We start from the raw sequence: 23,489 nt of genomic DNA, 5'->3' as shown, positions 1-23,489 counted from the left end.
GGCACTCTCTCTAGTAATCAATATTTACCCTAAGAATACTGAAGCTGAGTACTGAACACTCCCACATTAGAAACCACTTCTTGAACATGCTCTGATTGCATCTATTTGCAAACAAGCAGACTGATGTCTCACGCGGTAGCCTCACTTGCTCACATACTGGCACTCTTAGCAACCTGATGCCCATCTGTGTCCACCATTCTCACCTTTCAAAAGGTAACTTACATAAAACCTTTTTTTTTTTCACTATCTATGCTCAAAAGGCCAGAGGATTCTAACTCCCAAATATTTGGGTAAATTGACTAATATACAGAACCAGGGATTCATGTAATCTCTATATTAGACAAATGGACATTTTCATCATGACATCACATACACGTCTCTTTACAGCTGTGACCCATTTACTCATTATAGAAAATATTAGTTTACTTTTTATGTGCTTCTGATAAAAGGTAATTCTTTTTTTTTGAATTTGAATGTGTATATTTTTTTAATTTTTTTTTATTATTAGTGAAACACCATGAGGTACAGTTGTAGATTTACAAATTTTTGTGCTTGGATCTCGGTCATACCACGATCAAATACCCATCCCTCCACCAGTGCCCATTTTCCACCACCAGGATAATATCCCTCCCCCCTCATCCCCCCATCCCCCCCTGCCACTGTGGCAGGGCATTCCCTTTTGTTCTCTCTCTCCTTTTGGGTGTTGTGATCAGCAAAAGAGGCATTGAGTGGCGAACATGCTCAGTCCAGTCTACTTTCAACCTGCATCTCCCCTCCTGGGAGAATCCTCCAAACACCCTCCACTTGGTGTTCCCCTTTCTATCTGAATTGTCCTTTACCCTAGAATACCCGGCTGGCCTCTAAGTTATGGAGTAATTCTCCTGGTGTTGATCTCAGCTATTCTTGGGTATTAATCTCATATTTTGTTATTTTATATCCCCCAGATGAATGCAATCTTTCTATGTCTATCCCTCTCTTTCTGACTCATTTCGCTTAGCATGATACTTTCCATATTGTACCACTTGTATGTAAAGTTCATGACTTCATCTTTTCTAAGAGCTACATAGTACTCCACTGTGTAGATGTACCAAAGTTTCTTTAACCAGTCATCTGTTCTTGGGCACTCAGGTCTCTTCCAGTTTCTGGCTACTGTAAAGAGTGCTGCAATGAACAAACAAGTGCAGATGTCACTTTGGCTACACACTTTTGCCTCTCTGGGATATATTCCCAGGAGTGGTATCGCTGGGTCAAATGGGAGCTCAATTTCTAATTTTTTGAGGAACGTCCATACTGTTTTCCAAAAGGGCTGAACCAGTCGGCATTCCCACCAACAGTGAAGGAGTGTCCAAAAGGTAATTCTTTTTCCAGTAGCAAGTATAGGTAAGGTTTTGGACACTATTAGAAATACTACAGCAGGCAGAGCACTTGCATTTCATGCAGGGACCAAAATTTAATCCCAAGCGCGTTTGGTTCCCAAAGCACTGCAAGGAATAATCCTTGAGCACTGCTGGATATAGCTCAAAGCCAAAAATAAAAAATAATACTGCTTAGCCTGAGCGAAAGTACAGTAGGCAGGGCACGTGCCTTGAATGTGCCATGAACATGGCTGGCCTGAGTTCATTTCCCAGCACTGCACAGGGTTCCCTGAGCCCCACCAGTGGTGATACTTGAGCAAGGAGTAAATCCTAAGATTACCACTGGGTATAGCCCATAAAACAAAATTTTTTAAAAAAATTGTGTTTTTAACTCATATAGATCAAGGAAGACAAACTTAAGATATACAATATTATTTTTAGGCTAATAAGATCATTAACCGTCCAGAACACATAGGAGTGACTCAGTCTCCCTTTTCATCTTCCTCTAACTGTATAATCCTATTTGGGATTAGAATTTGCGATAAAGGAACTATATAGACACACATGTGCACAGACACTTTTTTTTTTCAAAATTCTAATGGTTTATCTTGTTTAGTAGTCAAAGAGGTTGGACTGAACCAATAGTCAATGTATTGTTTTCATCAAGACATCAAAATTTGTACCCAGCAGCACAGTATTTAATGTTCTAAATTGGCACTTTCCCGCTCATACCAGTGGCACAAGATCAGAAGGTTCTCGAGAAGTGAAGGCACTAAAGGAAGAAGGGTCTTACTAGATTTCTTCTTATCTAGTGGTACATAGCAGGAAGCCAAGGACAAGTTATCTTCAGACTTTTAAAGGGACCTTCCCAGAACAGAATATTCCTTCTAACACATTCCCATGAGTTCTGCAGTATGTCTCTGCAGTGTAACAATGTGACTGCAGCTTCCCAATGAGTTCTGTTAGTAAAGCACTACAGTGAACTGGAACGTGACTCTCATGCAATACTACCTTTAGTGAAATCTGAATTCCTGCCTTTGCGATGGAAAAAATGTTCCTTAATCAAGTTTAGTTCCCAGATCCTTCCTTCGGTGCTCTGCTACTTAGTTATGGCTTGCCCTATAATTTTTAGCTTCTCATACTCATTACAGATAACTTCTCACAGCTTGTGTTGGGTTTTCCAGTTTCATTCTTACCAGATTTCTGTCTGCATATTGCACCCTGAGAAATAGTGAGAAGCTTCAATGTAACATTTCTATGGGAAAATATTTGAAACAGAGACAACTTTTAGCAAATTGGTAATTGTGCATAAAGTGGTAACTACACAGTATATCTAAAGTATAATATAAATATAGGAAAACTAGATTTAGAAAAAATTAGTTACTTGAAATCTCACATCAAGTTGGCAGGAATTTTAATTCAGGTTGTTCTTTTCAACATAGTATTAGACTCTAATGAGTAACTAAATCATTTTGTTTTGGGGCCTGAGCTGGCAGTGTTCAGGACTTACTCATCAATATGTGCTCAGGGCTTAGGGGGCTCTTGGAAAGGTTTAGGGGACTGATTAAGGTACCAGGGATTAAACTTGAATGTGCTATGTGCAAGGCAAGAGTCTTACTGGTTGTGCCATCTTGCTAATCCCAAACAATACATTTAAAGCAGTGAAAATACTGAATTTTATTTTGGGAGTTAATTTTACCTATAACAATTATATACAGGAGCCTCAGAGATAGTACTGTAGGTATGTTTCTGCCCTGCACCTGGTCGACACAGGTTCAGTCCCCAGCACCTGTTATGTTCCCCTGAGCGCTGCCAGGAGTGATTCCTAAGCACAAAGAGTAAACCCTGAGAAATGCCTGGTGGGAAAAAATATCATATATAAATAAAAACTAGCTGAGCTCAATCACATGCATTTAACTGACATTTACTCAGTGGCAGCAAAAGTCTGGCATTTTGGCTAAGGTTTTGGGACAAAAAAGACAAATAAGCCAAAGACACAAATGTCAAGTAGCTCAAACCATGAGAGACAGAATAAACAATAAAAGAGAAGAGGTAAGAGCAATAATAGAAATCTACATAAAAGGAGCAAAAGCAAAATCAGCTCTATTGACAGGACAGAGCAACTAGGCAGAGGAGGTCAACAGCATGTCATTTAATTGACCTGTGAGTTGAGAAAAGAGAAAAGAAGAATAAAAAGCATTTCAGAAAAAGGGATGTTTTTTAAAAAAATCATAAGCATAAAACACCATGGCCTTTGTTCTACAGGTGTGATTTTATCTTGAGGATGAGGTCCTTCGATATTGGTAAAGAGAACAATAGTGGCGGGAGTGATGTTGAAATGATGTGTGCATAAAACTAAAATTAAAAGAATTATGGGGAATAGGGAGGACAAAGCAATAGTGCAGTGGGTAGACTGCTTGACTTGCAACCTGGCTGATCCCAGTTCTATCCCCAGCATTCCATCTGGTCCCTCAAGCCCGCCAGGAGTGATTCCTGAGCACAGAGCAAGCCCTAAGCATTGCCGGGTGTGGCACAAAAAGGAACCCCAAAAAGAATTATCGGGGCAAGAAAGATAGCACAGCAGTATGGCACTTGCCTTGCACACAGTCTACCTAATGGGTTCAATCCCAGGTACTCCATATGGTCTTCTGATTACCACCAGAAGTGATTCCCAAATGCAGAGTCAGGAATAAGTCCTGAGTACTGCTGGCTGTGGACACCAAATAAACAAAAATTCTAATTCAATGTCTCAGTAAGATTAGGATGTGGGGTGGGACCCAGCATGATCCTTTGATAAAAAAAAATCCAATTTTCATCCTGCAGGAGCATCACTTAATAAGAGTGAGGGGAGCACAATTGTACTGAGTAGATCAGGGACCAGATGGTTAAATGCCCCCTGTGCTAATCTTGATGCTGACCTCTGTGAAGATCAAGAGACAGTGATAATTGGTAGATAGCAACAGACTAAACATTCACATATCAGTTGTTAGAGATATACAACAGATCAGGTGAAAAACAGCAAAAGTCTGAGGCTAGAGAGAAAGACAGAGGCAAAGCAGAGTTGAAGAACTGAACACATGTCACTAACTGACAGAATATATAGACTAAACAAAAAAAAGGCTGGTACACAGTTTTTTTTCCCCCCCTATAATGCCTAGATTCCAGGCACAACTCAGAACACTTGAACTTTTTTCCATTCTCTCCCTGTCCCCCTTCTGTGTTTCTGCTGATTGTAGAGTTGCAGTTGTAGGTATCACCAATTATTCAGTGTTGGATAAATCTAGCTCTGACCAAAAATAAAAACCTAGGTGGGGGGGGAAATAACCAATGATGATAAAATATTTAATTTACACAGCTGGAAGAACTGAATCCAGAAAAAGTTGCTAGCATCAGAGAAGAAAGAATATGAGTATATTAATCCAGAAGAAACACAATCTTAATACAGAAAAAGAATCAGGAGAGAAATCAGGTCAAGGAAGAAATAACCGAATAACCTTCATCCACTCTAGTGTACTTGGGCCAGGGAGGATTTACCAAGAGTTTGGAGTAAGCCTATCTCTGGAACACAGAGGACACACTTTAATAGAATTAATGTAGCATGGGCCAAAGAGATAGCACAGAATGGAAAGTGTTCACCTTGCATGTGGCAGAACCCATTTGTATCTGCAGTTTGACACACCATACTATCCCCTGATCACCTTTACGAGTGATTTCTGAGTGGTGTATCCAAGAATAACCCTTGGGCACTGATGGTGATGGCCCCACCCCTACCACCTGCAGCACGCCCAATCCCCACCCCATCCCCCAAGTAATGGTAGCAAATATAAACTGTTCACCCAGAATCTTGAATGAGAAATGAAATGAGGAAAGCAAGCACTAGACTGGAAGATAATTTTAGCCGAAGGAGTAGGTGAATTGGTAATACATAAAAAAGGGGGGGACAGCATGTGACCTCAAGATTAATTTAAAAAAGACATGCATGCTCTCATACTGCTTGCCAATGTAATGATGAAACATGGAATGCATAAGAAGTGGGAGAGTTGAAGAGCTCCAGAGAACAAAAGACTCTGCAGGAAAAAAAGGATAATAGGGTGAGAGCAGAATAAAGAGAAGAGAAAGTAGTGTTTTGTTCAGCTTCTCAAGGGTTCAATGTTGTTCATCTTTGTTTAAGTCAGGAGCACTCTATCATTCAACTGCTCCCAAACCCAAACGTCAGAGTGTGGTCCACCCACATCTTCATCCAAATCTTCCTGAAACTTCAAACCTAGACCTCTAATACCAGCCTGCATCTCCTTGGCCTCTTAGATGGCCCTCACTAGCCCCTTAACAGGGTGATACTAGCCTACACTACCAGTGGCTCAAACTTGATGGTGGCTAAATTAACACAAATTGCAGCAATGCGAACTTGTTAAACTTATCCACATGGCAAACTATAATGCCCAAATGTAGAGTGTATGGGGGAAACTGTCTGCCACATAGGCAGGGGAAAGGCTGCAAAGTGGTAGGGGGAAGGGGATATTGAGGACATTGGTGATGCAGAACATGCACTGGTGGAGGGATGGGTGTTCTATCATTGTATGACTGAAACTCAAACATGAAAGTTTTGTAATTGCATCTCATGGTGATTCAATAAAAAAATTTAAAAAAGTTAAAAATATCCCAAACAGAATTCACAATTGTTTCTAGTATTTGCATTGATACTACTGCCAGATTCAGGATACCAGCTAATAAACCTCCTTCTTTTGGAAACTTGGGGATCATTTTCCAACTAATCACCTCCAAGCTAATTTTTTCCTCCATACAACTTTACAATCTGTCACCAAACTTCAGCTTAATTCCTCTCAAGCCCATATTAACCTAATTTATTCCCACAGTTTAGTTCCTTCTGCTTCTCACTGTGACTGAAGTGGAAAGAGAAAAAAAAAGAAACAGATCCTTAATAGATCTCTCTGCCTCAGAATGTTCCCTTGTCCCATTCATTTTCTCCAGCTTGTTCTCATTAGTTACTTATTTAAATAAACATTTAAAAATATTCAATCATTTTTAAATGTTTATTTAAATAATTCCCCAGCTTAAAATTCTTCAGTGACTTTCCACCAATAATGCCAAGGTCACTGAGTTCCTACTTTGACTGGCCCCCAACTACCTCAATGGCTTGTCATTTCTCTATCCGGACTTATTCTTCTTTTAAAGAATTCACTCTATTTGACACCATCTAATGATGTCTCCTCACTCGTCAGATCCCCAAGAGGGGTCTTTCTCAAAGACTCCATCACCAACGCCCTTGAATTGGCCAGATCCTGTGTGGTTTATACCCGACCTTAGCACCAACCTTTTTCTTCCTTTAAAGCAGTTCTCACTTTATAGCTGCTAAACTTAACTGAAAACTCTATTATCATCCTGTATTTTACTCACTAGGCAGCTTCATAAAACTAAGAACTGTTTTTTTCACTCATGTGAATGCCACGTATGTGCTTTATCCATAGTGCCCAGAACCAGGTGAAACACAAAATAATTATGTGTGGGACCACTATAATATTCAGTAAGGAGGGTGCTTTCCTTGCATGCAGCTGATCTAAGTTCAAACCCCAGCACCCCACATGTTCCCCTGAGCCCGCCAGGAGTAATACCTGAGAGCAAAGCCAGGAGTAAACCCTGAGCACCACTGGGTATGGCCCTAATTTTTTTAATCATGTGAATATAAAATATTTTAGTTAAATAAATTAATTTATTCATTTACCATATACTTGCAAGTTTAGCAACCAATAATTGTTACTGATTTTCAATTATTTACTTACATAAAAAGAATAAGGCATGTTGGTTTGTCCATGTGTATGTAAGTGGAGAAGACAACCCAGAGGAAAAGAAGATTGATGAACAACAAAAGTGAGCAAAGTGAAACTAATTTTGTGAGGAAAAAAAAAGTTTATCACTTTGAAAACCACACTACTGCCTATTTCCCATAATCAGTATTATTATATAAATAATAACTTTAAAAATAATTTTCCAAGTATCACCAGTTATGAAACTCTTGAAATGATGGATTTGACATCACTAGGAATCAAATCTCTAAGTATTTTTACCTTTCATAACAGCAGCTACCAAAAAATAATAAACACTGTGGTCACATGCAGACACTAGGTGAAAAGTTGGTCCCCAGACCTGGGATGCACATGCACCAGCCAACAGGCCTGGGTTCCAGGACCTTCTGTGAAACTGTCTGGAGTACCTGTACCAGGTGTTGAGTTAATGCTAAAGCAACCATGGGAACATCATCTATATCACACACCATTTATGAGCAAGATGATATACTGCTACTCAAGAGATGATCTCACATCATAATTCATCATTCTTATAATCACTATTTCTTCTCCATTATCAATCTCTTATTCAAATTTTGCTTAGATTGATATTGAGAAGTTGATGAATACAGGATCATTAGGAGAATTCAAATTGAATCCTAGCTTTGGAATTTCACAGCAACCTTCCTTCTCTGCCACTTTCTCCATGTCATCAAATTCCACTCTGCCAAGAGATTCACCCAAGAGTTATATGTTCTGTTGTTTTTTGGCCAAGATTGGTCATGGAATAACAAACCAGTGATTTTTGTGTCACTGAATACACAGCTAATTCAATATCGGAGGCAGGAATCTGACACCAAAAGGCTGTAATGTGTTATGTGTGGTGAATCTCTCCACCTTTCAGTGACTTAATTAATGTATACAATGGGCCTCTTCCTAAGTACCAACAAGCAACCAAGCACACTTTAAAACCCATTCAGTCAAACACGTCAGTGAATAACTTAAAGTCCCTGTGTACTAATAACAAAACTGAAGTGTGATGACTAGAACAAGAAACTTTATCTATATAGGGCAAGTCTTCTCAGCCATCCAAATAAGACATCAGTTTCTGCAGAAGCACGTATTGTTCACACATTGCTTTTGAATTGAACCAGGCATTGCTTGATTCAAAAGGATTGTATAATGATGAGCAAAACATTATCTGCTTGCCAAATCATTGTGGCTATCTGTGAGATGGCTTCTGGGCAAGCTGCCAGCATGTATGTTCAGCCAGGAAAACATCGAGAAAGTGTAAGAGCTCCACTTTAAAAAGATGCTGTTTTCTTCTTAATTATGCCAAGAAAGATACTGTCTAATAATTCCCATCAGCTCTCTGGGCCATGAGGAAATAGTGATACAGTTCTTTTAAAACTTTGGCCCAGATGTCCAGTTCATGAAATCTTGTATCACTGATGAATTTAGTCTCACCAGATAGCAAATTAATGTTAATTTTCATTATAAAGTACAATATTCCTTATCAAATCACTAATATGTACTCGAAGATTGATTTCCTCTTAGCACTTTATAGCAGAAAACATGTCACCCATCATATGCTCCTTCAGACAACCTTTCTAATCTTCCTTTCCACTGGCTCCTTATTATTTTCTGTTCTACTAAGGGGGAAAGCATGTATATCTCTACACTCTGAACATTTATTTCTTCTGACTTCAACAGTTTGTTCCATAAATGTTTATAAAGACATAAAGACACGCTAGGGGCTAGGTAATGTGTTTAGTACTACAAATTTATAGAGTTAAATGAAAAGTTTGCTATTTCCAGAGAGTGGAAGAAATGATTACATAAGCTATAGCTTGATTAATACCACTGAGCATTCGCGGCCGTGCAACATCTTATTATGACAACTTATTATCTCATTCCTACTTTGGACAAGCTGGCAGGCTACCGAATGTAACCTGCCCACATGGCAGAGTCTGGAAAACTCCCCGTGGCGAACCCAATATTCCAAATACTAGTAACAATGATGGGTCTCATGCTCCTAAAGAGCCTTGAATATAGCACTTTTTTAAAAATCTCAGGGGTAGGATGAAGGAGACGTTACTGGGGCCTGCTCGAGGCAATCGACGAATAACAGGATGTTCGTGATTCGTGATTCGAATACCACTGAGTATGAAGTGCTATGAGCATTGGTAACAAAATTTTGATTCTCAGAGAAGGTGAGTAGGGATCAGAGTGTGGAGAATCTTCACTGGCACAAAAAGGAGTAGAGACCCAGGGAGAGCACTTAAAGGAATATGGCAAGTATAAGTGGGCCTGGAAAAGGTCTTCTTGTCCTGGAGTGGAAAGACGTAGGCTAAGTGGAGGCTGAAGGGGAGGATTTCTCTTTGTAAGCCCCAGGGAGATATCTGATGCTTAAGCCAAGAGCATAACATACTATTCAAACCTTTTATAATCTTTTCCCTCCCAAGCAGTGGTTAGTTGATACTAGGTTCAGTGCCACGGTCCAAGGATGTCAAAGTTAGGGTATGATATGGCATTGCTTACATACAGCAGTGCTGAGGGGCCTCCAGGTGGGGCTCAGGGTGACTGTGATGTTGGATATCAAACCAGGTTAACCTTGGTATAATCTGCCCAGTCCCACACATTTAAGTCAATAGGTCTCAGGATTAAAAAAAAAACTGCATTTTGAAAAGAGTTATACTTGAGTTTCCCATATAATTCACCCATGCTAATTTAAGTATGAAAGCACAGACAGATACAGACACATGGCCATGGTCACACAACTAGACTGCAGAGAAGTCCCATTTCCAGCCAGGCTTGTTGAATGTCAACCTCTTCCCTGTTTTGCAGTCAAATGATTTATCAACTGATGGATCACGACGCTAAGTTGATCAAGCCTGGAATTCATGCGCCATAGCTGTTCTCCACTTCTGTTATCAAACTTCCTCTATGTGATGCCATTTCATCAACTGAGCCCTCTCAGTCAAACCCATCCACTATTTTAACCATACCCTGCCCCAAGTTGCAGCAAATTTTATGCATTATTATGTCAGATTATGGATTCCATTGGAGTTGGAATTCTATTAATTTTGGTTTGGGGGCCACACATGGTGTTGCCAGGTCATGTGTGGTAAGCGTCTCACTATATTATCTTTCTAGCCCTTGAGCCACAATGTTAATGCTTCTGTAGAGTGTGGTGTTATTAGCAACTCATTTTTATGAGCTACTAAAACTTTAAAGTAAATCATTGTATATTGCATGTAGTAAAGGAATTTGGGAACTTACTAATAAAAACAGAGAGTATTTTGACCAGTGTAGATGGTTTTTAAAAGTGAATATAAAATCTCAAAGCAAATATTATAAAGCAGTTTTCATAAAGCTAAATTTATTCAATTTAATTGTGAAGCAGAAATCACAGGTATGTATTATACTTAACACATATTGTATTTAACAGCAGAATATTGTATTTTATAAAACAATGCTATTAACAGTAAAACTCTTTCTGTATGTTGCAGCAGTTAATGATATTTCCTAATAAGTATTATTTTCCAATAAGTAATAAAACTATACTGTATCTCTGTGATTTTTAATTTCTCAAGCATACTAAAGATTTGGAAATCCCTACATCCACTACCCAGCCGCCGCCACTCTCCAGGACGCTTTCCGGACCGTCCAGCCGCGCGACACATTATAACACACTTAATACCATCTTCCAGGATTGCTGCACCATATTTGATAGGGTTCAAATATGGTTTGAACCATGGGAACACCTACAAGGGTGATTAGAGGCCACCCCAAAAGCCTCTATCCCTCATGGAGAGCCTGGCAAGCTACCGAGAGTATTCTGCCCGCGTGGCACAACCTAGCAAGCTATCTGTTGTGTATTCAATATGCCAAAACCAGTAATTACAATGGGTCTCATTCCAGTAATTACCAGTAATTAAATTTGACTAAGCCCATATTAGGGCTGGAGTGATAGCACAGCCGTAGGGCGTTTGCCTTGCACGCAGCCAACATGGCCGACCCGAGTTCGATTCCTCTGCCCCTCTTGGAGAGCCCGGTAAGCTACCCAGAGTATCTCACCCACACGGCAGAGCCTGGCAAGCTCCCTGTGACGTATTCGATATGCCAAACATAGTAACAACAAAGTCTCCAATGGAGACGTTACTGGGCCCGCTCATGCAAGCCCATATTATATATAACTGTGAAGAAATGATTATTTAAAAATGACATTAACAAGAATCTTACTTTAATTTATGCATTAATCTCCAAACTTTTACTGTAAACTAAAACTCAAGTGTTCTCACATGCCTTTTACAACATATTATTTAGAGAAAATCTAAAGTTCCAAACTAGCAAAGTTCCCTCACATTCTATGGTAAGGTTTAAAAGTAGTTTATATCCACATAAACACATATATACCTATACTCATTCCCTTCCCACCCTCTTGCCAATATTACAATATTTGGATAATGTTTTTATCCTATTAACAGCTCAAAGCAGATTCCTTTGTTTTCCTTGAAATATACCTGAATAGGTATTTTCAACTTCACTGATGAACTTAAAACTTCCAAAACTGGTGGCAATTCTCTTTTACTCTGTCACCGAAGAGGCCACAGCTGAAGGACTTACCAAGGCAACTCCTGGAGCAAATGTTTAAGTGGGGAATCCCATTATCAGAGCTGGATGTCTTATCCATGTTAAAATGAGACTGTGAAGGGGTGCAAAGACTATGTTCCAATGAGAAAGGAATGCTTGACACAGGAAACATGACTTTCTAAGGTAAATTCAGGACATACACAGTGTGAAAGAATATACTACCCCTCAACCCCAATCTCAGTCTCTGATTATATCACTTATTGTTTCCTAGTAAAGTGTGAAAGCTCCCCAGTCAGGATACTTTGTTCTGCCTGTGAAATTCATCCCCCTCATTATAAAAAAATTAAAAATGCTGTGCATTACTGTTGTATCTCTTACCTTTTTTTTCCCTTTGCATTCAGAAGTTACTCTTGGTGGTGCTTGGGGGACCATAAGGGATGTTGGGAATCGAACCCTGGTTGGCCACGTGCAAGGCAAACACTCTACCGGCTGTGCTTTCGCTCCAGCCCCTCTTATCTAATTTTTGAGTGATATTTAAAATGGTCTGTGTTTATGATTCATCACCATGCTGTTCTCCTGATTTACAACATGCAAACTCTAATTGTGTGATTTTGCTCACCTCACTGTCCCATGCAATCAATACGCCACACTCATCAGCTGGGAAATAAAACAATAAAAAGGGGAAATCAAACTGAATGTTCAAGCAGGGAACATGAGAGTATGAACTCTTTGGGGTCAGTTTGCCACCACTAAAATAGAAATATTGCTACCTGTTTCAACACAATTTTTTGAGTCTATGAATATAAATCTTTAATAGGTATAATGCAATGTGTGATCTAAGAACTGATGCCAGTATCCAAATTCTTATCAATTGTTATCTTTTGCTTACCAAGTACAAAGGACTCTTAGAGATTTGAAGTGACATGACATTTTATGTCATCCAAAGGCATGATATTTACACCATTTTATTATGGAAATGTCCAAGCATACAGAACAACTGAAGTAAATTATTTGGATATCTTCCTTACTCAAGTTCCATTCCTTTATAAAATCTGAAGAAAACATAAGTTAAAAACAGGATACAGTCTTGTTTTGATACATACTTCCCACCCAGATTATCACTAAAATTACATTTTATGCATATACCTTTTCTCTATAAATCCAAACTACATTTCACACTTCAGAATCTGGACTTAATTCTGAAGTGCAAAACAGATTACTTTATATTAAGAATATCCATAACATATAGAAAAACAAGACAAGGGAGTGAAAAGTATTAAAACCGGATAGACATTTGGCACTAGATCATAGAAATTAAAATACCAAGGAAGGGGGATATGGTGCTGCTAGCAGGTCAATCTGTGAGGCGAGTGCATCAGCAACCTGATGGTGCCTTCAGACTACCAAATACCCCAAAATTGCTGCTGTGCTTTGGCCAGACCCCAAAAACTTGGGGCAAAGTTTACCAAGAAAGTAAACGGCCAAAAGTTTGGTATGTGGGATACACACCCACAAACCACCTCTAGCTCAGCTATATAATTGGAGGCATGGTCTGTCTGGTTCTTGATGAAACTGCTTAACGACCATGATCCCAGAGACTCGGAAGCAAATCTCAGAACCCAGTGGCTTTTGGCAGAAATGCATCTGGACCCTACAGTAGGTTACATCCCCATCGCCGGGCCACCCCAGGGGACATAGGGTGCTGTCCTTCCACCTGCTTCCCCTAGGTGGCTCGGTGGCTGCCTTCCTCCAGAGGCCATTGGACATTCTGGTTTGGGTCCTCAATGATGAGACACACGGGGCTTCACGGGATGGGTGTGGAGTGGGCCCTTTCCTCCCCGTCCCAAAGAGACACCAGGTTGCCACTCACGAACAGCCTGTCTGGCTCCTGATCAAGCTTCTTAGAGGCCATGATCCAAGACACTCAGGAATAAATCTCAGAACCCAGTGGCTTTTGCAGAAATCCCTCCAGATTTAAGTGTTAAAATTTCAGAATTTCAAAATTGCGCAGCCACTACTGCAGCCACATGGCATCATGTTATTCATAATCAGCAATAGAAAAAAAATTGTCTGCTGTTGCCTTTTCAGCAGATCTGAGTGTTGGGGTAAAATCCCAAATAATAATGGTGGATCTGGTGTCGAAATATTGAATGCAATCAAAGTAGAGAGAGAGAGTAATGTGGAAATCATCTGCCCCACAGGTAGGGAGAGGGTGTGGGATGGGGGCATACTGGGGTTCTGGGGGGTGGAGAATGGGCACTGGTGAAGGTATGGGTGTTTCTTTGTATGACCAAGAATTAAACCCAAAAGCTTTGTAACTTCTCTCATGGTGATTCAATAAATAAAATTATAAAAAATGAAAAAAGAAAAAAGTAAGGTGGAGTTCATGCCCAATTCAATCTGCTAATCAGTGGCTGAATAAATAGCAGTACTCTTACATAAAAATGAAAAAAAAGAAAACATTAAATAAAGAAATAAAAATAAAATACCAAGGAAGGAAAAATAATGGCAAGGCAAAGAAGAGATGGATTAGCAGAAATCGGGGCAATAACCAGGGAACTTAAACAGGGCAATGGTGTAGAGGTGAGGTATCAGTATACATAAAAAACACTAGAGTCAACATTCCTGTAATCAATGAATCCAATTTAAAAAGTATCTGCAAAGGAAGTGACCTGGGAGGTGGAGAGGACTAGGGACATTGGTGGGATATGTTGACACTGCTGGTGAACATGGAATTTCTTTTTTAAAGGTTTATAGTTTGGGGGGAACTGAAACATCTTTTTCAAAAAGTGTGATCTACAATATATTATAAAATAACAAACTCTGATAAGTTTTTGCAGATAAACTGTCTCAAAAATTGGGGCTAAAGTAACAGTACAGTGGGTAGGGCACTTGCCTTGCACACTGTCAAACCAGGTTGAACCCCCAGCATCCCATATGGCCCCCTGAGTCTACAGGAATGATTCCTGAGTGTAGAGCCAGGATTAAGCCCTGATCACTTCTGGCTCTGCCCTCACCCCCATTCTAATCCCCCCTCCAAACAAAGTGAGAGAAATAACATCTCAAGAATTTTTTAGACAATGGGCACTATCCTGACATTGACATGGGTTGGGAGAACAATATTTCTATTATTAAATCATCATTATTTCCACAGCACCAGTAAGGATATCAGAATAAGAGCTGCTACTTTTCAAATTATAGTTCTATAAAATATGAATCTTGCAAGGCAAATTATTTACTCTTGGTAATATCTGAGAATAAAAATTTCTGGAACATAAACTTAATCTCAGAAGTCAGTCAGTCCTGAGATTATCGCAAGGCGGGAACCGAAAAAAAAAAAAACCACAAAAAAACACTAAGCTTCAAAACATAATTTGTTAAGGCAGAGAAATGAACACAAAACTTATTTTCCTGGCATATACAGTGGCTCTTCATATTTGAATCAATTTTGAAATGTACACCTCGTATTTTTTTCTTCCCACCAGATGGCAACTATGCACAGTATAATAAATGTTATCTTTGTCTGTTTCCTTCTTTCACATCTCAGAATCTGATTTTCTGGATTGAAAGGAACCTCAAAGTTATAAATCTAACTACTCTTCCATTAGCCTGAATTCCCTACCATTACCACGGAGATGGCACCCAAACCACATCCAATTCCTTTGGGAAGAAAAACTGCATTCTGAAATCTCATGGGCAGAATCAACTACTGTAGTTCTTTGTTCCCAGATCACAACATCGTCCTTTTTATCTTTCAGATGCCCACCTGGTTGGAACACCTATAATAAAGTAAACCTGAATTATTTTCAAATACCTCCTTTGGTATGATGAGAGAGCTAATGACCTCAGGGCAAATCCCCACTCCTCCCCACCTTCACCCCCACCACACTAACTTAATGGTATTCCTTTGGAAATCCTACACCTGTTATGAGTTCCATATACAGTGCTGGTGGTTGAACTTGGATCAGCCACATGCAGGACAGGTGCCTTGCCTGCTGTAGTCTCTCTAATGAGAACTATTGTCTGGTGTGACAAAAAATACACTATTAACTATAACTGTAAGTGAAGAGGCAACCTGGCAGGTTACCGAATGTTACCTGCCCACACAGCAGAGTCTGGCAAACTCCCCATGGCATACCCAATATGCCAAATACCAGTAACAATTCTGGGTCTCATTCTCCTAACCCTGAAAGAGCCTTGAATATGGCACTTTTTAAAATCTCAGGGCTAGGACGAAAGACACGTTACTGGGGCCTGCTCGAGGCAATCGACGAACAACAGGATGATCGTGATCGTGTTATGAGTTCCAGCACAGGTCCTCATTCCCTTAAGGCCTATGTACAATTGCTTATTTACTTAGCGAAGCATCCTCTAATTTGAAATGCATCTCGGTCCAATAGTTTCCACCCCATTTTATCTTTTTATAGCACTTAAAAATACTGTTTTCACCCTATTATCTTATTACTAGAAAGCTAGCATATAAAAACTGTGAGTGTGCATGTCTCACTACTGTACTCTGTAGACATTTCTTGGTTGAATAAGTGAATGGATTGATAAGCCACTGAACATGCCATATAGGTTGAGATGCTAGGAGCTAGAGCGGTAGCACAGCGGGTAGTGCATTTGCCTTGCACTTGGCTGACCGGGGTTAGATCCCCAGCATCCGTTATGGTCCCCCAAGCACCACCAGAAGTAATTCCTGAGTGCAGAGCCAGGAGTCACCCCTGTGCATCGCCAGGTATGACCCCCCCCCCCACCAAAAATAAAAATGTCACGCTAGTGGAGTGGTATTATTAGTGAATTCTCATCAGAGAAGCAAAATAATGATTAGTGAGGTAGAGTGGGTTCAAACAACTTCAGACGGCCCACTTAGGCACTTCTGGCCTGTATTTTATAAATTTAAATGGGTGCTAAATTGTGCCAGCATTTTGAAGTTGATTTTTTGGATCTAAATCTGGAAATTAACATGATTCCCTTTTAGATTTCAAACTGACACACCGTTTTAAGTATGTTGAGAAGTTTTTTGACCACTAGCAAATACTGCAAGCTATCAAACACTATGTAAAATCTAGTAAAATTTTCAAAACTGATCCAATTTCTAGTGAGGACTGCCCAGTCTAGTTCTTCTTCTCTATACTTCTATACTTTCCTTTTTCACACTTTCATCTTGAAATCTGTAAGTCGTCTAAAATTTTTTTTTTAAAAAAAAAATAACTCTCTTGCCAGTATGATAAAGCTGGTATTAGGAAAGCCAGCACTGAAGAGAGTAAGCATTTATGTGTACATGTCAGAGTGTTGTACGAAAGAAACATGCCTAAAAGTGTCTCTTAACAATTTAGTGTATTAGCAGTAACTATCATTATAGTGTGTTAAGATTCACAATAACCATTACACTATTTCATTCTGATTACAACTGAGTGATGAATCTTTTTATGAAAATGCATCTTTTTGTGAACTGGCCCTCTGGATAGTCGAGGTTTTTAAACTTAAATGTCCATCTAATTAACTGGGAAGGACATCTGAGAATGGACTGTGGGTTTCCCAGAGTTTGGCTGCATCGGTCCTAAGATTTGTGTTTCTAACAAGTTCAGGATATGTTACTGGTCTCAAGCCCACTGCGTTCCAATGCTTTGCTCTGGGCACATAAAACAAAAATCAGAGTATCTGTTTTCGATGGTGGGGGCTTGGGACCACATCTAGTTACAAAGGGCATATTCCTCGCATTGTACTAAAAAATATTCCTGGAAGAAGCACTTGAGGAAACAGACAGGTTCCAGTTATCGAAAGTATCTTAATCCCTATGCTCTCTCTTCAGCCCCTATTCATTTAAATTGATTACTATGCCTAGGCTTTGAAAATAAGTCATTAGAGAATTTTCAAAATTATTTTTTATTCCTTTCAAATTTAAGAAAGTCGACTGAAAATCTGCCTCAACTATTTTTACAAGACCAACTATAGAATCACTCCTCCTCAGCAGAAACATTCATGCCTTAGAGCTAAATTTTTCTTTCCCTACTCTAATTGATACATACAACTATACTTCATCTTTCCTACTTACCTTAAATGCTGAGTTAACATTTCAAGCACCCTCAAGTTTCAATGTCTCTTCAGATATGAACCAATCTTTAAAAGTGTTCAAAAGTGGAGTTGGCTTAATATTTTCCCCCTTTATTGAAAAACTAGACTATGCAAATAATATAGTAGTTAAATAGCTTAGAACTAGAATAGATTCAAACATAGGCTTAACTATTTACTAATCTCTAAATCTCTAAATCTTTTATCTTTGAACAATTTACCTAGACTCTCTCTGGTAATAAAGAGATGGCAATGGCAATAAAGAGATGCCTACTTTGCAGTTATCACCATTAGGATTAAATGTGCTTTTACCTTGCTAAGTACATGTAACAGTACTCTAATATTAGTGTAGCTACTCATCACCACTACCCTCAACCATTCCTTATTAAAACTGTCAGTGTAACTCAGGTTGCTAAGCACAGAAAGACATAGTCATTACAAGCATTGTAAATTGAAATACTAGCAAATCTGAGGGTCAAATTCACAAAATAGCAAATAAATGTTAAACTGAATATAAAAACTGAATGTAAAAAGCTAACAATGACTTGTTTAGTTAGTAAATGACTTCAACTGAATATTTACCACATAGTAAACATTCTGATAAATTATCTCATAAAACAAGCACAGTAGTATATGGACCAGAGAAAGAATTTATTGAGTCAAGCATGTGCCTAGGAAGTAGGACAGATCAAAAACTGATCTCCACATGGCATGATCCCAAGTATAGTCAGATATAACCATGGTGGTCTGACAGCAGCATGGGGTGTGGTTCCTATTAGAAAAATTTAATGCATACTCGACTTAGATTCAACTGTGCAATGATTTCATAGCAACTCTTTGAGTTCTACAACTTTTACATATATAAAATTTCAATTCATCTATCCCAAAGTTATTTCATCTAATTAATTTTCTAAGTTATCATTATCCCCAAGTGATCCATGTCAGAAAGCTAAGAGTCATCCTGATTCCTTACTCTTTTCACTCTTGACCTAATATCCTCTTTTATATTCATAGGGTTTTACTAAACTGATGGATGGATACTGAAGGGTACTGATATAAAAAGCGTTATGTTATCCTGGTCATTAAAAAAATAACACTATAGCACTGTAGCACTGTCCTCCTGTTGTTCAATGATTTGCTCGAGCGGGCACCAGTAACGTGTCCATTGTGAGACTTGTCACTGTTTTTGGTATATTGAATACACCGTGGAGAGCTCGCCAAGCTTTGCTGGGTGGGCGGAATACTCTTGCTAGCTTGCCGGGCTCTCTGAGAGGGGTGGAGGTATCCAACCCAGGTTGACCTCGTGCAAGGCAAACTCCCTACCTGCTATGCTATCGTTCCGGCACATTAAAATAATAAAGTTGAAAATTAATTTCCTAAAACTTTTATCTTTTAAAGAACTGTGATTTACAAAGTTATTGATAGAAACAAAGTTAGAAACAAGTGAGACCTCCAAATGAATAAATTTGTGGCAGTTTTAGCATTAAGGAGCCAGCAAAATGATTCTTCAATTTTTGTCAATCGTCTAACATATAAATTTGCTAAGAGTGCAAAGAGCTGTAATCATCCCTGGGGATTGCCAGCACTGCTCAATGCATTCAGTTCCAGAACTCCAATTATTCTTTGTGGCAAGTAGAAAAAAACTCTTGTCAACTCCCTTTGCTGTTAGCACCTAGTAGTGCCAAGAGTAATCAGTAAGGAGAAAGTTATCCTGATTTAGGAGCTGAGCCTATGGGCCTTGAAAAAGCAGAGGAGCGTCTTCAATATTAACCACAGTCCCCTCCAGACAATGCCAAACAAACAAAAAAAGGACAATTGTCTTGCTAAATCCTCCTTTAGTCTTGGTGGTAAACTTTGTGATTAACTTAGTCAAAATATCTCTAACGTGGGGGGGGGGAGGGTCAAAATATCTCTAATATCTCTAATCCAGCAGAATGTCACCCCCACTTAGTAATTGGCCCTGTTCCTGCTGTGTCCTGATGTTGCATGGTCTCAGAACAGCAAGTTCCTCCTCTAACAGTCCCTACTGCAATTAGAACCAGTTACTCTATTTAGTCTCTCTGAATTTCCTAATTGTTATACTGAGGAACTCATAAAATTCTTGTTGAAAGATTTCTCCATAGAGCTGCATAGGAATTAAAATTCCAGCATCAGAGATTCAGAGAGTTAAAAGGTCCTTGCTAAAACTGTATGTTTTCAATTGCTAGAATGAAGTCTTAGGACAAAATCCTCATTTTCTATTTTGTAAAAAAATGGGACATTTTCAGGATTAAGTTCCCATTATTTTATGGCTAAACTGAATTTCTCTTCAGATTAACACATTAATAGTTATACTATTAAAAATATATTTACCATTATTCATTCACTAAAAGATATTTGAATGTGCCTGTACCTTGCAATATCATACGATTATAGAGGAAAAAACTATAAACCTAAAATAGCCTTAAAATGACTGCTCCATTATAAGAGTTCTAAAAAATTTGGCATATTTTGAACATTTTATCTTATGGCAAAATAAACTGGGGAGCATAAAGAAATAGAAAAGCAATAAATTTTCATGACAAAAATATTAAGGGAATATTTTCATATTTAAATTTTTAGCATACAAGTTAGGTCAGAGAAGGGACCAGTATGACAACAATAGTTGGAAATGATTGTTTTGGACTGGAACTGAATATTGAAAGTAGGTAAAAGGTTATCCCTGAAAAATCTTTTGGTATGCATATTGCAAACTTTAATGTCCAAAAGGTGGGGTGGAGGGAGGGAAGGAAGGAGGGAAGGGGAGTTAGAGAGGGAGGGAGAGAGAGAAAGAGAGAGAGAGAGAAAAAATGTGCCTGCCCTATATAGAGGCAGGTGGGGGAGTGGGTGATAGGGAGACTGGGGACTTTGGTGGTGGGAAATGTACATTGGTTAAAGGAGGGTGTTGGAACACTGTATGACTGAAACTCAATCATGAACAACTGTGCAAACTGTATATTTCACTGTGATTCAATTAAAGTATTAATTAGTAAAAGAAAAATATTTTAAGCCTACATATGATAATATAATTTCAATAAAAATGTAATATGAATGCATTATGAACATGTAAGAATTATAAACTATTAATAGTAAGCAGTGGTATAATGTTCACTTTAAAAGTACCAGTATCTGGGGCCAGAATGATAGCACAGCGGGAAGGGTATTTGTCTTGCACATGGCTCACCTGGGTTCAATCCCTGGCATCCCACATGGTCCCTCGAGTACCCCCATCAGGAGTGATTCCTTAGTTCAGAGCCAGGAGTAACCCCTGACATTGCTGGGTGTGACCCAAAAAAGAGCCCCCCCCAAAAAAAAACGAGTGCCAGTATCTATATTTTTGACTTTTTGTTTTTGGAAAACTCGCAGTGATGCTCGGGAATGATGCCTACTCTACACTCAGGAAACACTTGTGGTAGTGTTCAGGGAGCCATATGGGATGGCAGATGCTGGGGATAGAACCTGGGCTGGCTACCTGCAAAGCATTTACCCTTCCTGTGGTAATATCTCTCCAGTCCCTGGTATCTTTTTAAATTGCCCTCATTATGAAAAACCAGATAAAGTATACTACTTCTACTCAGAACTGTTCATCAAGAGTTAAAAAAAAATCTACAGTGAGATTTTCATGTCAAGAATGGCGGGGAAAGCACAATGAGTTTGAAATTTGCATATTGTACTCATCCAGACTTAATGGGTTCTAAGGAACATGCCAATACACTCGCACTTTTCAAAGAAAAATTAACCCAACATTGGTACAAAAATGGTGTAGGGGAAGTTCTTATTTTAACATCCATGTGTACAGAAAAACAAACATAGTCAAAGGAGCAACAGACAACGGTAAATAGTAAAAAAGTAAAAGAAAAAAAGGAGAGAGAGCGAGGGAGGGAGAAGGAATAAGAGAGAGAGAGAGAGAGAGAGAGAGAGAGAGAGAGGGGGTGGGGGAGAGAGAGATTGAGGAAGAGAGAGGCAGACAAACCCAAACCCACTAGGCTTATTTTCTGTTTTTGAGACTTGAAAAAGACTATAGAAAATTATAAACAACAATAACCAAAAAAAAAAAGACACAAAAAACATACTTCAAACAGTCAGTATTAGGACCTAATTTACAGGCTTAACGTAGTTCCTTAAAGGCCATGCTGTTAAAGTGAAGGGAGTACAATTTCTGCTACAGAAGTCGGCTCGTTGTCATTCTGAGAAGCAGGGTGCGCCTCTTCCACTCCTTGGGCCACTTTCTCTGCCCTTCCTGCAGGAGGCAGTTCATTACTTAACACCTCTTCATTAGGTGACAGGGCACCAGGCAATTCATTCGACATTAACACTCGCAAGGGTTCAGTTCCATTTTCAATATCTACTTGAATCCCCAAAGCTTTAAGAATGTCACACTTACACATGGGGCAGGTCCCATGGGACAAAATCCAGGGGTCAATGCAGTCCTTGTGAAAAAAGTGTTTGCAAGTCAGAATACGGATGGTATCATCTGGCTTATAGAGTTCAAAGCAAACAACGCAGCTATCTCCATTGGGACCGACTTCCTCATCCCCTTCTTTCAGGACCCGAAGCTGGAGCTGGCTGAAAGCTTTCTTGAGATCTGAGGTCAACTGTTGCCATCTCCTGATTTGAATCCTTGCTAGCAAGAGTCTCCGGATGTGATAAAAGATGAAATATGCCACGGTAGCGGTTGTGACAATCACAAAAGAGATGAAGTAGTGATTCATCCAGATGATATGCTTTCTGCCCACATCAATCATAGCGGTAACGTGCACCCCCTTCTGAATCAAATGCAAGATCTCCAAGCCCTTCAGGTTACCAATCATCACCACCACGACATCCTCCTGTGACTGATGAGACATGGGAAACACTTGGTTTCCGGTTCCTGGAAAGTTATAGATGATGACCCCACTGGCTCCATTCTCAATAGCCACCTTGATTTTCTGTGAGAAGGTACATCCTCCCCGTTCGATGAGAGCCAGCCATGTCTCGGTGGACTTCGGTTTCTTGAAAGTGGTGTAGGGATTACATGCATTTTGCAATTTTCCTTCTGGGGGTACAATAACTCCAACCACTCTCTTCAAAGCGGAGCTTCTTCCAAACACTCCTGCCTCCCCCAGCTCAGACAACATGCGATTCCCAACGTGAAATGATATGTTCATGTAAGCTGACCAAACAGCAGTGGCTCTGCAGCCGTTCTGACTAAGCAGCCAAAGGAAACTAAATTTCATAAGCCAAGAAGCTGTCCTGTTGTTGCTCTGAGTGCTAGTCCTGAGTAGATTCATCTCTCTCTTTTGACTCGTGACTGAAGGAACAACCCAACCGAAAGAGGTGGCTTCCACATCTGCTGGCAATCAACTTAAAATGAAAAAATGAAAAAATTCTGGGTGAAAAATAATCCACTGTCTTCCAGCATGTTTTTGGGAGAAACTCTTAGTGAGGTCTTATGAGTTTCAGATGTTTTATTAGAGAGAGAAAGAAAAAACTTTAGATAAAAAAAAAAAACCCATCCCAGTCTTACTACTGTAACTCTAGACAGGGCTGACTGTTAAGGGATAATGATTATGACATAAAAGACAACTCAGCCAATTAGATAAGAGCTTAGAGCATGCTGGAAACTTACTGGCATGAATGTTTCAAATGTTGCTATGGGAGATTT

The 23,489-nt window shown here is 39.3% G+C and overlaps 2 protein-coding genes across 9 annotated transcripts in view; both read right to left on the bottom strand.

Moving 5' to 3' along the window:
- CADPS2 (calcium dependent secretion activator 2) overlaps nucleotides 1–23,489 on the bottom strand; it is a 546,904-nt gene that overhangs the window by 340,647 nt on the left and 182,768 nt on the right. The gene's annotated exons all lie outside the window — the stretch shown is intronic.
- On the bottom strand, nucleotides 21,982–23,115 carry RNF133 (ring finger protein 133). Its single transcript, XM_056117993.1, has one exon. It carries the CDS (start codon nucleotides 23,113–23,115, stop codon nucleotides 21,982–21,984), a length of 1,134 nt encoding a protein of 377 aa, XP_055973968.1.

Source organism: Sorex fumeus, unplaced genomic scaffold (assembly GCF_029834395.1).
Source record: "Sorex fumeus unplaced genomic scaffold, SorFum_2.1 ptg000037l, whole genome shotgun sequence".
In the NCBI taxonomy this organism is placed as follows: domain Eukaryota; kingdom Metazoa; phylum Chordata; class Mammalia; order Eulipotyphla; family Soricidae; genus Sorex; species Sorex fumeus.
This window is presented reverse-complemented; position numbering and strand designations above follow the sequence as displayed.

Coding starts and splice junctions, on each gene's coding strand:
- RNF133 (XM_056117993.1), bottom strand. CDS start 23,115: ATGAATCTACTCAGGACTAGCACTCAGAGCAACAACAGGACAGCTTCT.